Source organism: Chiroxiphia lanceolata, chromosome 3 (genome assembly GCF_009829145.1).
Source record: "Chiroxiphia lanceolata isolate bChiLan1 chromosome 3, bChiLan1.pri, whole genome shotgun sequence".
NCBI lineage: Eukaryota > Metazoa > Chordata > Aves > Passeriformes > Pipridae > Chiroxiphia > Chiroxiphia lanceolata.
The window spans coordinates 96,080,035-96,097,592 of NC_045639.1; the positions used below are offsets into that span (position 1 = coordinate 96,080,035).

The following is a 17,558-nucleotide window of genomic DNA, read 5'->3' on the forward strand; positions in this document are numbered from 1 at the left end:
TGAGCTGCTCCCCCCAAGCCCTCTTTCAGTGCTAACAACACCGTGTTCTTTTCAGCCTCCTTTACTGGCAATAATTGTCCCTAACAACACTTCAGACACTGGATTCTCACTTATCAATGCCTGCATTTTTGCAGTTGAGGGTTTGTTATGATGCAGACCCACCCAAGGAAGTTCTATACATACTACCCCTTTCTTTATGTCTATAGATGCCTACCCATGGCACTGTGTTATGGAGATTTACCACTCCAGTAAACATTAATTTAGGGATCTCTTATCTCCATTTTCCACGGTATCATTAGTATTAGTTGTCTGCAACTGCCATTTCACTACATATTCTCACAATCTTATTAATATATGCTTTATTTGTTCTTCTGGCTTAGAATTTTAAGAAGATCTGACTTGTGCAATCAGGTTGTTGATTGCTCTGGCAGTTTGCAGATTCCTCACCAACTAACTGAACTCAAGGGCTGATTTTAAAAAGGAATAAGAATTACTAGAGACAACTTGTGAAAATCAGAAAATGAGTAGAGAAATGCACAATAGTGAGTCCACTAAGGCAGAAGCCAAATGCCCAAATGGCACATGGGTATTAGGTGGGCAGTGCTCACACAGTTGAAGGGTAGCAACAACATTACTACTGTATGGGCTGTTACATGGGACAGCAGAGGAACACTGGGAAGGGAGGGATGAAAAGTCAAACAATGAACACAATGCATGGGACATTAGACTTCAGTATTTCCATTTGCCTAAATAGGAACTTATTTTGTGCATGTTATCATGCTCATCAGTTATCCTGATTAATTAAGACTTGACTGTATACTTAATACCTTATCAATTCTTATGAAGAGTAGTTGATGGAAAAATCATTTTACTTATCATTCACTAAAACCCCAAAAATTTATGTTACTTGGCTAGAATTCTACCAAAATACTTCCAAGTACTTTAGAAGCCTGAACTTACCTTGCATGCTTATTTGGCTCAACAGGAGCAAGACTCAACTGCCTAAATCCTAGCAAACACTGTTGATTGCCAATGTGGAGACAAAGTGCTATTGGGGAATAGGCTGCTATTCATCTAATCTTAAAACAGACATCTTCAATAGAACTTAGATTCAAGTTGGATGAATGTTACCTTAGGAATTCAAATGTAGAATCAGATACTTAATGAACAAAAAAATCATGTCAAGGATCCTGCAGTGAAATTCTTTAAAAGGAAGAACAAAACAAAATAGGCAAATCTCATTTAACCCCAGCCGATTCCCCCCCTCCAGAATTAAACCCAGAGATTATTTTTTTTTTTTCATAACTTGTTCTGTATCTCCAATGCAGTACAACAGATAGGCTGAACAGGTAGGCTAATATTAGAGACAGACACACTAATCACTACTTGGAAGAGATCTTCCCTGCTGTCTCCTCTTCCAAATGCACTTTTTCTGTGAGGCCCAAATTTGGCAGCTGATAGCACAAACTTCCACAGTGGTCTGTGGCATACTGCAAAGAAATACCCATAGCCCTGCTTTCCCCAGTCCTTTGCACCTCCTGTAACTGAACCTTGTCAGTTTTAACCCAGTCCATTCTGCCTCAATCGAACATGTTGAATACTTGCCTATGATTTAGCAAGAGTTAAAACTATCTTTTAGGAAAAAAGCAGTGAAACTGCAAAGCAAAACAAATATGACAACCAGTTCTAAATGGTAGCTACTAACAATAATATTCTTCAGTACCTATGTTGAGTATTTCCTACCCTGAACCCTGCCAGGAGGTGACTCATACATGTAGGGACACTAACTCACACAGGGAAACCTTACACCACAATGCCTAATGAGTCTATGAACCCCTGCACTGATTCACCATCTGATACACTCCACTGCACACCTCTGAAACCTGGTCCAGAGATTATCCAGAGCTGAAGATGCTCAGTGTGGGATGAGCCTTGCTATTGCTGAGTAACTTTAAGCTTGGAGGCCAGGGCACAAAAGGTGGGAAGGCCACTGCCCTCCCTTTTCTCACACCCACATGGGTGCAGGTTGTGGAGAAGCTCACATTCAGATCTGCAAATGCAGAAGTGAGAGTTTCCAGCATCCAGTCTTACCACAGGCTGTATGTCTCCACTGCCTAACATATGGAAATCAGCTTCCAGAATTGACCTACTTGCTCCAAGGGAGGCCCTGTGAAGTCAGTCCCCCAGCTACGCTTGTACTTACCTCCATGCCAAAGTCTGGTAATGCAAACTCAGGCAAATCAGCAGTGCAATTTTTAGGGATTTTGAACTTAGTGTCAGGGTTTGAGAGCAATAAGAGTTGCCTTAACAGTCCAGAAGAAAGTTGTACTAAGGCTGGTTTGGAGTGTCTATAGATTCATAAAACTTTTATTTTTCCTACTTTTAGAAATATTATGAAAACAGTTTAAGACAGTGATAGCTTATACTTCTATCTTGTCCTAACATGCCCAAAACCTTATCTAGCATTCTTTGCATATCCAGCACCGATGGGAAAATAGGTTAGACTTCAGCTATATAACTATGAAAAAAAATCTCAAATACCCCAAACACCTCTATTTCAAGAAAATATAATTTGCTGTCTTGTGTAAATTGACTAAGATTTTGGTATCCACTTGAGAGAGCTTCTGTTCACAAAATGTGCTTTTTTCTCAATAAATAAAAGAGATGACTTCGAAAGCCATAAAACACTTGAAATATTCACATCATCTCATCCCTAATTCTTATTGCAGACACTCCTCCTATTGCATAACATATGTGTTGGAGAAGTTTGCAAAAATTTATGCAAACTGTATGCAATATTTTAAAGATTAAGCCCTAAAATACAGAGGAAGAGGTCAAGAAAACAGACAAGCTATGATATTAAACAGCAAAATAAGAACACTCTACATAACTTTTTAGAGTTTATGAGGAGTGAATAGTGTAACATCTATTCAAAGCATGACTTTCAGTAATATAATTAACAATGTGTGACAGTCTACAAACAGAGCTATAATCCACCTTGACAGAAGTTAGTGCATCAAGCAAATCCTGACCCCAGAGTCCTGCCACTTTCTTAACTGGAACAGTAACTGGGTTTGCCTGAAAGAGTGAAATGTATTCCTCATCTTAAATTGTACCAATGGATAATGGAAAAATCAGACAGAGCAGAAGGACTGCAGAAACAACTGGAAAATAAATGCAGTTGAAGACAAGTTCCTGTTGACAAAACTTACTTAATTGAAAGGAATCAGATCATGCAAGGAAAGTTGTTTATGAGGCCACATAAGAAGGGCTGTAAAGCTTTTACTTTAAAAATATGTCAGTATTCTGAGCTAGAAAGGCATTACAATAATGTACACCAAGGGAGGAACTGCCCCCCAGTTCTGTGTAGACTCTAACAGGGAAAACTCGGCTATCTGACGGCTACAGAAGAAACAAGTGCAATAGTCCCAATGAGATAATATCTCTGCACAAGTGCATACTTGCTCAGGATTATATCTATATGGACTCTATTTACATGTTGTGCTGGTTTTGGCAGGAGTAGAGTTGATTTTTGTCACAGTAGCTAGTATGGGGCTATGTTTTGGATTTGTGCTGAAAATAGTGCTGATTATACAAGGATATTTTCATTGTTGTTGATCAGTGTTCGCACAAAATCGAGGCCTTTTCTGCTCCTCACCCTAACCCACCAGCAAGGAGGCTGGGGGCGCACAAGGAGTTGGGAGGGGACAACAGCTGGGATAGCTCACCCCAGCCGACCCAAAGGATATCCCACAACACATGGTGTCATGCTCAGCATAAAAAGCTGTGGGAAGACGGAGGAATGGGGGTGACGTTCGGAGTGATGGTGTTCATCTTCATGAATCACCGTTACTCTGCTTTCTTGGAGACAGCTGAGTGATGTGGTGAATGAATTCTTTGCTTTGCTTTTGGGTGCAGCTTTTGCTTTACGTATTAAACTGCCTTAAGCTCAACCCACAAGTTTTCTCACTTTTATGCTTTCGATTTTCTCCCCTTGGAGGGGAGCGAGCAAGTGGCTGCACAGGGCTCTGCTGCTAGTTAGGGTTAAACCATGACACAAGTAAATAAAACAGGCCTGGGCCATCACACTGGCCTTGAGGCAGACTGACACTACACAGCTCTTGCTTGGCCCACTGAAATCCTTCATCCCCTCTTCCACTTCCACAAATACGATGCCTGCATCGAAACTGTTTTTTGGGAAAGATGCATGGCCAGCCTTAGTTCTTGAAACATACCCAGGCACACGCACAGGGAGTGTGCTGGCACTTAACTGTGTGGATGGCCACATGCCAGTGAAGAGACTCAGACTCCAGCTCACTTCAGTTTACTGTGGCAGATGCAGCCACAAGCACTGGATAGTACAGTTCACTGAACTGGTATAGCTGAGACTCAGACCAGATGTGTAAAAAAGGGATGACCTAGTCCTACAATAGGAGAGGTTGGATAATTATAGACATGGAGGAAAGGAAGGTTTGATCAAAGAAAAGTGACAGGAAAAACATTTTTTATTACTACTTATCTTTCCCTCTGGTACTGTAACAAAGATCCTAGCAATGACCCACAAAATGCATGATGGCACACTGTGTAAGTCTTGTGTTAGTGGATACCTTGCTTGCCCAAGGGATGCAATTGCTCTGTGATTTCTTTGACACAAAGACAGTACAGCATCTCCATATTCAGAAAAAATTGCTTTCATCTCATAATATTTATCTACTTACTTGGATCACAAGCTTAACATAAATATAGTGTTCCAGGGAAATTATCTTTTGCTTGGTTTGCTTCTGGTCTCTTGCAGATAGTTCTCTATTTATTTAGCAACTACATAATTTGATAAAATAATGGGGGAAATATGAGTTTCAAATTCCAATTTGTCATTTCAAGACAAATATAACACTTAAGTAAGTGGGTGCATCTTGTCTGGTGTGGAAAGTGTTACAAGAATGCAAGTAATTCTCTGCAGGAAGAAAACAAATTTTTGGCTGGATTCAGTGAGAATGTCTTATAAGATGTAGCAGGAAATGAGGTTTTGGATAAAACTCATGAGGGCTTGGGCTACACTTTTGAAGCCTATTCTAATTTTGATTTTTTTGGGCTCATCATGGCTAGGCTTTGCGAACGAAGATTTGGGAAAGGCTCTATCTATCCACATTTGTTACAAGCACGCTGGTGGCTAATAAGGCCAATGAGAGATAGACAAGTCTTTTACCTTGCAAAAGGCACAGCAGAAAGACTCCTTAGGTGGCATATTCTGCAAGGCACGGTTCTTTCTGCATTGTCTTTTGTCCTCAAGAGTGATCCTGCGTGCTTTCTCAAAGGAAGTAGCAGTGTTATAGATGGTGTGTCTCCAGATCTCCCGATTTGAGGCCAGAGTAGACCAGTGATGTTGGTCAATATGGCCAAGGATGAGATGTTGCTTCAGGGAGTCCTTTTGTTTTTGGGCTACACCTCAGCTTAAATCAAAAAATGATATAAAGGTGATACTAAAAGAAGGCAGAATAAACAATGTTTGCTTTGAATGATTTGCATTTTCCTGTAACTATATATATTAAAACCATGCATAATTGAGATATAAATCATATTTAAAGGTTGAGATCTTCCTGATTATGTTGCAACTCAAAAATTGCCCAGCTAATGATGATAAAAGATATTTCTATGGAATGGTGTATTATTTCAGCATTTGCTCTTGGGGATTACTGCCCAATATTGTCACTAAAGCAAAGCAAAAACCTGAGGGTGGATGAAGTATAAACATTGCTCCATTAGAGTAAGAAGTCATAAGTATTGTAGCTTGAGCGCTTACATAAAAATTTGTGAGCTACCATTTCCATAGCAACAGGCAACATAATTTAGCTAAGATAGCTGCTTTCCATTCTAGGCACTTCATTGTCATTGCAATTTACAAAACACAAAAGTACGTCTTCTAAGACCCTAACACAATAAAGAAGCAAAACACTGGAAATGCTGAGGAAGACACAGCTTTTATTTCAGATGCAGGACAATAAAATGCTTCTTTCTCTTCTCATCTGTATTTCATGGGATTTTCTACCATCCTCAACCCACTATATACTAATTTAGTTCTCCTTATGGTGCAGGAGATCCAGTGAAGGACACCTGAAGCTGGCCTGTCTCTGTGTTAGTCTGATTCTTTCTGGAATGTGCAGAAGCAGCATCTTCACTGGCAGATTCCATCTTTCTCTCTTTCTTCCCCTCAGTTACCAGAATAAGATTCATTTCAATGCACAGAGTCAGCACAACATATCTGGGGCACCTGTTAAATCTCATATTGAGCCTACACACAGTTACTAATTTAACACACTGCTGACACACTCCCATAGTCGTAATACTTTTGCTTCCCCAATGGTCCTGTGAGTTGTTTTTTTTTTTATTAATCTGAATCACTTTAAAGTGCTTTTTAAAAACATCTGGCTCTGTAGCTTCAAATTAAAAAAAAGAAGTCTAGGAAAAAATTTTTAAATGGGAACTTACAGAAACACCAGAACTAATATTCTCACTAAAGTTACCTTGAAATTTCACACTTGAGTAGCTGAGGTCTAAATGGAAAGATCAGGGGGAGCACCATCAATTTCTATCTACTGGAAGTATAGGATTGCAGCCTGCAATCTTTGCCTTGCAAAGAATAATGTCTTATACTATTTTCTCAGTGAGGCTGGAAGAATTCCTTCTGAAGGAGAGATCTGATTGATGTCAGCAAATGAATCATCCCCCATCCATGGGAAATGGATGCTTTTGAAAGCAAGCTGTATTGGCCGCTGCATTTGATAGACTCTGTAATGAAGTGATGTCTGTCTCTGAAGTTGTCCTGAGCTGAGCCCCTGACAGGAACCCTAAGGTACTCACCTCTTCACAGATTTTCCTTACTATAGAAATATGCAAAAGGCAAAACCATTAAGCTTTTAACTTCATCGCTGAGAATTAATTATGCATGATGTTAGGATGCAGATAATTTATCTGACTTCCAGGTTTTTTTCCCATTTTGGTAAGTTGAACAGTAGATCAAAGACAGGAATTGATACAGGCAGCTGGAAAAGTAGCTGGGAGTACAAACATTTGTCCTGTGGGTACATAACATGAAAATTTCACTGGAGCAGTTCAGGGATCAAGTGTAAGATATAATAAATGCCACTTATGAACTCCACCTAAAAATATATATAAAACAAACATGGCAGCTAGCTTCTTTTTTCCAACTACAATGCAATGCATGCCTTTTTACAGATAAAGATCCTATGGCACAGAAGAATAATCCTCTACTTCTACATCCATCCAAACAAATACACAGAACCTGAATATTATTACATTTAGACAAACCAAGTATGTATGATCTAGCACTGTGATGAAGGCTTAAGTGTTCAGCTGATATGAAAAAAAAAAGCATTACACCTACCAGAGTAATTATTATAAGAGTATTTTTATCCTGTAGTTGAACATATGCAATACATGAGTGTCGCCGGAACAGAGAGATTTCTCTAAAAAATTTTTCCTGCACTCTGTAGGCCTTGCTTGCCATGGAAGTGACAAGAATGTATTGTTTATACTTATAACTGAGTGTGAAAATATGTGATGTTTATACTTGTTAGCTGTGTGTCTAATTATAAGGTTTGAGAACATAATATGTTTACAGTAAGAAAACCTTGAGAACCTAGAGATAAAAGTACACCTGCAGATTTAGGAAAACCCCTAAAAGCAGATTAATTAGAAAGAGGTTTCTATGCCAAGAATGATTTCAGATCGCATGGACAGAGCCTCAGATCCAATAAACTGAGAGCATGAGACGCGTGCACAAACTGAGCTATCCAATCATCTTGTTGTGAGCATGTACCCTGAGCAAACTAAACTGTATAAAAGTTAACTGATTTAAATAATAAATTGGACATTGCTTTGATCACATTGGTCATGTCGCTATGTCTCTGCACCTCCACATTGATAAATGAGCATTAGGTTAAGCTACTGAAATAGTTCATGAGCCTTTATTATTGTACAGGACAAATTCTGCAAGCCCCTCTTACAGATTTCATCACAGCAATGGCTAGTTCTTGACGGGTGATGCAGGTTGAGTGTGCCTGCTGAACTAACAAGAATACTGATTATCCTGTTTCTGAAGAAATTGATTCAGTGCTAAACACCAGGACTATAAAGAGTCATCTCCATATTAACTAGCAGTGGCTAGTCTTGCATTAAAATCAAACACACAACATACACAAGCCACTGACCTTGATAGGTAAGTCTTACACTACCACATCCATAATTTATTGTTACAGGAATCACAATCATACTTAGTCAGAGACAACTATGGAAAACACCAGCTACTATCATCTCTGATCATCACGATCACTTCCTTGGCTGAGATCTGAAGCAGGAAACAGTTCTAGAACTATGTCAAAAATAAAATTTAAATTATATCGACAATTTTATTTTGAAATAGTAAAGACTGCTTATGGCATTTTAGCTTTGAGAGTGTCATTTAATATTTTCATAAGAATATGTTTATATAGGAGTATGATTTATTCCTGTTAAAAATCTTGTAACAGCAAAGAAATATTTGACTCGTGGTCTATGCAATACATTAAACTACTGTGCAGAATTTGTTGGTTTATAGAGAATTATCTAAACATCTATTCTCCTTGGGACAGTTTTTGTGATTCAGAGCTGAGACTTCTCATTTCAAGAGAAGCAAAAATGTTTCAAAAATATAGTTATAAATTTAAAAACATTATGAGGTGATATTACTTTATCAAAGATTATTTTCTCTAAAATTATACTTAAAAAATGAGATCTACAATATAAACTATTATTTTAAAATCTTCCTTGTCGCATACAGCAAATAACTAAAATACATTAAAAAGTACTGCTTGATCACTTAATTGGCCACTGAGGATCATAATGGTCATGATTCATATTGTGTCCTTTAAAACACGTATATATAATAAAATAGAATATATATTATATAAAAACAGAAAAATATTTACTATTATGAACTACTTATTTTGTAAAATATTTTAAGTACAACCTTCAAGTGCTACAAGCCAGCCTAAATATAACTAAGGAGTAACATTGGACAGTACATAATCACAGTAAATAGAAACCTCATCTATGTAGGATTTCATATTTGTCTATTTCAAGTAGCTACTGCCTGCAAATTTAAAAGTATTTTTGACATTTAGCTGTCAAAAAAAGTCTACATTTAATCCATATCATCAAAAAGAGGAAATTAAAGGAGACAGGTTTTAAATGAGGAGTTAAAGTTTGCAAGAAGTCAAGGTTTAACATCAACATGGCTGTCCTCTTTCCAGTTTAAAATCTAAATTATCCTCCTTACAGATTTGTCTTTGGCTATAATTCCAATTTGATATCTTTCTTCATATGAGTTCTTGTGGTCTACTGCATCTGTTTAAAACATTTGAATATATTTCTTTTAGGAGACTTAACATTTCAAAGTCTTCATTTGACTTGTTTCCCTTAACATTATGAAGTGCTGGGGCTATTTAAGATGTTCTGCATCATAATAGGTTCCCAACAATTTCCAGCAGCAGCACAGTCTAAACACAGAGTAAGAATAGTTGAATGACAGTTTAGAAAAATTGCTGCCTTAATAGAACATTGGGGAACATTTGACAAACCCAATATCATAAATACTGTAGCCCTTGCTGCGCTCAGATAATCATGTTTCAGATATTTCTAAAAAGAAATGTTTAATTAAAGAAGAATCAAGCCATGACTTCATGTATTTGTAAATCAGAGATACATCATGTAGCTCTACAGTATCTAGTAAAGTCCCAATATTTTTATTTATTTATTTATTTAAATTCCTTTTAATTCTGTTTGGTGGTAATGAATGAGGTACATAATTACTCTAACTCATCCTGTACTCCTAACATGAAGTACCCCAGAGCACTCAAATCCAATAATTAATACATATCAAAAGAATGAATTAAAAGCACAACTAAAAATTAATCATTAACTTGACATTAAACAAGACCAAGAATTGTGCAGAACTCATTGTGATTTTGTATAACTCATGTTATATAAATGACTAGGAAATTATTAGTAGTACCTGCTGTACCTCTATACCAAGAAGTCTTTATATAGTTCTTGTTGAACAACTATAAATCATAGTGAAGAACTGAAGAAATGAGATCAAGTAGTCCTAAAGAGTTAAATAAACTCATGTGTCAAAGCACCAGCATTATATGTCTCTGTGAGACTCCTAATTTCAAAGAAGGAGTATATAGCTCATTCACTTCTGAAATTACCTTATTTTCAAGAAAAGTTCATATCCCTTTCATTTTTCCTTTTTCATATAATTAAGTGGAAAATAAACAGGTGAAATTTAGGGTACAGAAATAGACATTTGAACACATGAATGGTATGAAATTCACACAACTGTCAAGTTCCTGCATGATTAGTAATTTTCATCTGTTTTCCCTTCTTTGTAATTCTATGATTGAGTCTGCACTCTGGAGCAGGGACACACCATACTGTGCACACCCCAGCTGAGCTTCCCCAAAACACATGCTGTCTGTATCCCGATCCCAGGAAAGGTTTGTTCAGTTATGTGCAATCCTCATTGCTTAATACCCATAAAAGGCAGGCTCCAGAGCAACCCAGATTGGAAACATATGAGCTGTTCTGGACTGGGAGCCTGAAGGAGCTCAGAAATAAAAAAAGAAATAAATTTCAATCAATTTGAAATAATCTTTTCGTATCCCCCAGTGCAAATTCACATAGCAGACTTTTCACGTTGGTATATAATGCTTGGTTTTCTACCTGCAGGTTCATCTGGAAAACTGGTATTTTGAACAGCAAGACTATGAACAGTTAAATCCCAATCAAGACTAAAGGCAACAGAAGCATAGGGTACACATAAGCTTTCTCTTCATGGTTTTACTTGAGACAAAAAAGTCAAAACAAATACAGAACTGTAAGAAACTAACAGAACTAAGAGAATTAGGAAGTTGGATAAGACCTATACTAGATGAAGTATAATAAATGAAAGACAGCTCATTTTTAGCTTATGATTCTGTCCATTCAATTTTACCTAAGCTCAAAGGGACCTTAGCTGTGAGTGACCTTTACAGTTTTGTTTTGTTTACTAGCTTATCATATTCCACCCCCTTATGGTTTGATGGCTTTCATTTTATGTTTGGGCTTTTTTGTTTGTTTTTATTTTTTGTTTGTCTGTGTTTTTTGTTTAGATATTGTTTGTTTGTTTGTTTTAATCAAGCTTGTATTCTGTCTAAGCTGAAAGATCTTGCTCTTTTTGAGCATCAAAAAGAATGTTACTAAAGTTCAGTATAAAGGTTAGGAAAAAAACCCACAACATTTTGCCAGACTCAATTCACTGGGCAAGCACTCTCCTGGATAAAATCAAGATGATAGCTAGCCAAAAACATCTGTGAAGTAATATTTTCTCCAAATTTGTTCTTTAAAAATCTGTCAGCTCTAATCAAATACATTGTACTTTGATATTCCGTTGTTAATACTCTTGTACTAAATTCCAGTCAGTGTTATTTGTTCTAAGCCATCCATTTTTCATTAATATTCTACCAGCCTTACACATGCATTGCACAAAGGCAGAGAAAAAGGATAAGGATAAGACTTTCTGTACTTCTGACTCAATACCACCCTAAGTGCAAAAAATATGGCTGAGAAGACACTTGCAGATAAACTTCTATTTCAATTACAACACACCAGTACTAGCGCAGTGAATGAAATGTCCATTTAAGTTTTTGACCCAGCAGATCTGTGAAAAGGAAAGTGCCCAGTTCAGTAGGCCATTAACTAACCCATGAAATGATGTTCATTATACAAAGTGTTATTTCTTCTGGAAAATGAGCAGGTCACTAACCTACCACCTTATGGCATACTTATCAGATACACCTAGGAATTAGAATGGATATTTTGTGTTCACATTTGCTTAGTGTTTGAGGCCCTCTTTCTAGAGAAACACTTCCCACAAGAATGCACATGCCAAATTCCTACCACAGCTTGAGCTATTATATAAAGACCTGAGAATGCTCATTCCACTTACCTCTATCTTAGGTTTATTGACAGTGCTGAAGACAACAGTCTTTTCCTTAGACTACTAAACAACTTTCAGAAATAAAAAAAAAACCCTAACATTTTGAAGTTGAAATCTAGCATTACATTGCCCACAATGAAGAACTGTTTGAATAAATAAACAGCCACAGCTTTGTGCCTGAGGTATTTCATAAAACCTCAAGCCTCTTTAGATGAATTGCAACAAAACAGCATTCATCATTAACAAAATGAAAAACAAAGTCTGTGGATCTTACTAAAGAGTTTGGGTACCTTGTGGTTGTAGTACAGAACAGAGAAAACACTGCACTCTAAAGCAGAACTAAAAGAAAATTCAACATAGAGGCAGAAGGTGCATTTGGATTACCTACTGTAGACTCCTAACTCAAGTGGCACCTAATTAATATGGATGTGATTCAGAACAGGAATTCACAGGTGTGCTTCACAGCCACTGGAAATCAAAGCAGTCAACTGCTGTTAACTACCTCCTCTGTGCTACAGGTACATTCCTGATCTTCTAAGTGAGTTCATAAAAGATATTAGGTATAGGCCTGTAGTTTGAGGGATGCATTTGAATGGGCTTTGAAGTCTCTATCTTTTTTTAATCCCGCTCCTTAAGAACACATCCTGGCTAATCCTCCTCAAACCTCATGTTAGCCACATCAAACTGGGGAAAAAAATGTTCATTCCTATTCTATCAGTTATATTTTGGGATCACCATTTGGTTTGTTTGACACAGATAAACACTGTAACTTGAACTGGAGCTAAATCCTTAAAAACGGAGAATGAAAAAGGTGGTGCTATGTACAAATAAGAAAGTACTTTACTTCTATATACAGCATGAAATTCTACATGAATATATCCTCATAGCTTTTGAAAAAAAGGGAGAGTTCCTAGAACAGCTGTTAGAAAACCAGTCTTACAGTGTGAGCCTTAAAGAATACAATATGTCAAATTTACCAGAACAAAAGTTGAAAGGTACCTTGACTGCTGTATATAAATTTTTAGTAGTCATAGGCATGATAAAAGTGACAGTCTGTGGAAGAGGCCAGGTTTGCAGATCAAGGCAATAAGTTCATCGGGCCGAGTGGCACAGCCAGAATACGGCCACCAGTTTCTGTGCGCAGAGGCCTTTCAACAGGCCATTGCAAAGAGTTTTTCATAGACACTTGTTCAGAAAACAGATGTAAAAGGGAGAATTTTCAGTCTTGCTGACAAAGGCATAGCAAAAGGAAGACTGGCAGCTGAAATTAGACAAATTCAATCTTTCCATAACATTGCAATTTCCTAGCACTAAGGGTAATTAAATATTGGAATGGCTTACCAGGGGAGCTGGTGGACTCGCCATTGCTTGGAGCTTTAGGATGAGATTAGATATCATTGTAAAAGAGATGCTTTAATCCAGCTTCTGGAAGTTCTCAACATGCCCATAACACTTGCAGCTCTGCATTAAGACAATGACTATAATCAAATCTCATACTTTCAGCTGATCAACTGCAAGGGTTATAAAGAATTTCTTTTTCCTTTCACATAAAAAACCAGACAGATACTTAGGTGTGGTTTACTTTCTGATCTGTCTCTGTAGTAGCAAAGATTGTCCACATTTACAGAAAACACAGGAGCAGCTGATGCAGTGGCCAGTGGTTATAGGGAAAGTACTTTTTCTTAGCCTGAAATTCACCAAGCAGTCATACCCAAATGGGAGCTCACATGAATTTGAAGTCATCCAGATGGATGCAAACCACCTCTGCCCTGGAACCTGTGTGATTAGGTCAGTGCAGAACCAGGTTTGATTTGTCTGCCCTGCTAAGGGCCTGGCAGTAGCACCCATGCAGCATTTCACTGACGCAGCTACAGAGCTCTGGCCAAGGGTCAAATGAAAAACTATTGGATCACCATACCCTTAGAGGTATCATTAATGAATCTTGCTAGATTAGGTCAAAGGGTGTGCTTTTCCCAAGGTGAGATAAATAGAAATCTCAAATGAGTTTGCTTTGTGTTTGCTCAGTGAAACAAATCACCTGTTAGCACACTTAGAATCATTTTGACATATCTAATTAAGTAATTGCTATTAAAGATGCATGAGTAACACCTTGATCTTCTCTGTCCCCTGAAAGTTAAGATACTTTAGCCTAACTAGAGTAATCATGTTAGCACACAGGTATCAGGACGAATTTAGTGTTCTGTGTTTTCCAACTTAAGTAGATACATAAGCATCCCTTTTGGTGTTTAGTTTAGCTACATCTGTAATTATACAATCTGCACTATTTTAACAGACTACTATGATGACTTAATTATTAAATGTAAGTGAAGCTGAAGGCAAGACAGAACATTCTGCTGCTTTTACACTTTTGTGTGAAAAGAGTATGTCTCAACTCTGTCAAATAAAGCATAAAATGAGAAATGGTTGTTCTAGTGATTTCTATGAGCTGCACAGCAGCATGTTCATACTCTGAGTCTCCAAATATGAAAGTGCATGTTTCCGGGCTTTTATGCTTATTGACTACCTATACTGTTCTCCTACATCCCTTTGACAGTTAGTTAAATTCAAAGATATTTCTGTCTCTGCTAAATAACAGGTCAGTGGATGGATTTGTGCACAGTTACACTTGGAATGTAATGCAGGCATGTAATTGACCTGTCCTGCAATTCAGGATATTTTCCATGCAGAATAAGGATGATTTCTCTTTGTCATAATTCTGAAGCATATATACTCTGTTGTCAGTACTGGTCATTATCATTATGTTAAGATTGTCATATTTCAAAGTAAGATGGGACACACCGTGACAGCATCATCTAGTAACACAAAATATTCATGCAAAACAAAAAGCAGACTCAACCTTTAAAAAGGAGAGGGAAAAAAAAAGAAAAAAAGATGTACTGATACTGCTTGTCTCAATGTCTATTTTGGTGACACATGCATATATTTGACATCAGTCATAAAGGTCATATTTATAAGATGGTCCTATTAAGCATGGGTAACCTTACTCAAACCAAACCAAAATACTCAGAATAAGGGTCTCCTCATCTGCGACGAAAATGGCAAAATCTGCATTTACAGTCTTCTGACTTCTCAAACAGACATCACTTGGTGTGCTGCTGTATCTGAGTGCAAATAACTCTGACAGACTCTGTACCCAGATCTGCTCCACACTGCACACAAATTTCATTATAATGGACTTCAAACCTTTTATTATCATTTGTTCTATCGTAATTCTTACAGCATACCTAGTGCCTACAGTAAAGGAATGCTTGGAAAACCTTCAATAAATCTACTGTCCCCTAATTTTTAAAGAATACTCTTTAAACAAAAACTGAAGGAGGAGTATTATATTATGCAATAGACACATTAGAAGCCAATGACATAATAAATAGTAATATTGTTCTAATGATAAATATCATCACAAATTTGGACTAAATCTCTTTGGGATACAAAAATTATGCCTTAATTTTCACAACCTGTTCAACTGAAGGATTATTCAAGAAACTTTGGAGTATAGAAAGATATTTGCAGCAGAGAATTACCTTACTTCACAGTGCTCATTCATATTCCTTCTGTGCCAAAATCTCTACCCAAGTAACACAGAAGTCCACATGATCACTTAGCATCAAATTCTCTGCTCTTATATTTCTGCTAAAAAATTCCCAACTCAAAATGTTTGAATTGTAAAGTAGTTATAATTGTAAAATTCTAAAATTTTTATTTGAGTGGACTGCTTTTAAAATTAAGTTCCACACAGCATAAAAAAATGTATGTGTTTAGTAGAATCCAGAGAATTAGCATAATTATGTTCTCATCTGTTCTAGATTTTCTATTGAAAATCATGTTCTTACTATTAAAAACCTATTTCCTACGCATTTCTAGTAATAAAACTGGAAACTCACTCTCATATTTATTGAATCTTTGCTTTCCTTAAACACCAACAGGTGGGGTTTTTTCCTTCATTACAGAATCACATGCAAGTTTGAATAACTTAAAATCCTTTCATTACGACTTGTTGGTTTGGAATACAGCTTCTTCTCCCCCTTGATTTGTTTAACATTAAATATAACGTAGTTAACATTTTAAGCAAATTTTCAATTCTATTCTTTAAACTGGTGCATGTAATAGCTACCCATTCTTCATTTATCTGAAATCTAAAAAACCTTAATAGTACAATTTTGACATTTAAAAAAATGCTGTCAGAAGCACACCAAAACAATTTGTCACCACCACCCCCCCTCAATAAACTCAGTATAGAACAAACAAATAACATAATCTAATCTAACTGTCCACTTTACCTGGAAATGCATGCCCTGTTAGAGAATCCAAATCTGAAATTAAAACAGTGAAAAGATAGTCTTTAACACTAATTTAATATTAGAAAGCACAAAAATCAAAAGCCAAGCTGGCATCAAATATCACATTATCACCAACATCAACTTTTAATCATATATATAGAAAAGCAAAAATAAAACACTTAGAATTACATTATGAAGGTTTTCCTCTCCATAGTCTTGTAAAAATGTAAAATAAGATCTAAAGATGAAAGCTTTGAACACTATGGGAAGCTAAATTATTTTATTGTTTATAACAGACATATCACAATTAAATAGGAATTTTACAATACCTTTTAAATGAACCTCTGATTAAGAAACTCATATCTTGAGTATAAACATTTGTTCTGCCCTTGTACATAGAAACAATAATTAGAAATGTACAGAATGCTTTTTAGATTTTACTCTTTTAAAAAGACTTTCTTTCTTAATCATAACAAGTAACAGACCTAATTTTGCCTGTTTTAGTGTTTACTCTTTCATTTTTCTTTTAAATCTATCTTTTTTTTATAAAAGGAAGAGAGCTAGAAGTATTTCTGCTGACACTGTAAAGCATAAATGAGGGCTTCACTAGTCAACTCCCATCTTAAGAGAAAGCAGGAAGGTGTATCAGTGATGCAGCATCAGAATGACCCCTCTCCAATGTGCATTGGGACTAGAATGCAGAATTTCCTCTTTGAAGTGCTTTCCTTTTTGGAAATTTCATGTTCTTAACAGAGACTAATTTAGTAACTTCGAGGAGTTACACTCAGAGATTCACTTGTAAATCTATAGCCAGAGGAGCAGTTGACTCTCATAAAATACAGTCACAATACCAGCTGACATTGCTGTTGCATTACCAAAGTATAAGGCTAATTCTCAGACATATATGGTCAAAACTCCCACCTTCTTAGATAGTGTTCTGTCACAGAAGGCAGTGACGTGAGAACATTTGGAAAACAAGCCCTGTTGCTAGAAGCAGTCCACCAGTTCCCAATTAGCTCACCAGACTTGTGTATGAGATACTCAGACTGTCCTTCCTCCCATTATCTGACAAGTGGGATGGCAGAGGGTTGCAGTAGCTACACTATCTTGGAAATGCACAACTTTGTGGCTGACCAATCTACCCTAACATGTGTGTATACATGAGCTTTCTTGGCATTTCAAGGAATCGAAGGTATTTATGAGCAGCGCCTGCAAAAAAACTT

General features: G+C 36.8%; 1 protein-coding gene across 15 annotated transcripts in view; it reads right to left on the reverse strand.

Moving 5' to 3' along the window:
* Positions 1-17,558, reverse strand: part of DLGAP2 (DLG associated protein 2) — a 455,535-nt gene that overhangs the window by 142,621 nt on the left and 295,356 nt on the right. For 6 of the 15 annotated variants that reach the window (XM_032681592.1, XM_032681591.1, XM_032681604.1 and 3 more), the window contains one exon: positions 16,336-16,368. The exons of 5 other annotated variants lie outside the window; for them this stretch is intronic. In XM_032681592.1, coding sequence (XP_032537483.1) covers positions 16,336-16,368 — 33 coding nt within the window. Of the gene's footprint in view, positions 1-13,378; positions 13,499-16,335; positions 16,369-17,558 lie in introns of all 15 variants that reach the window. 4 more of the 15 variants (XM_032681600.1, XM_032681602.1, XM_032681603.1 and 1 more) reach the window with 1 other exon arrangement.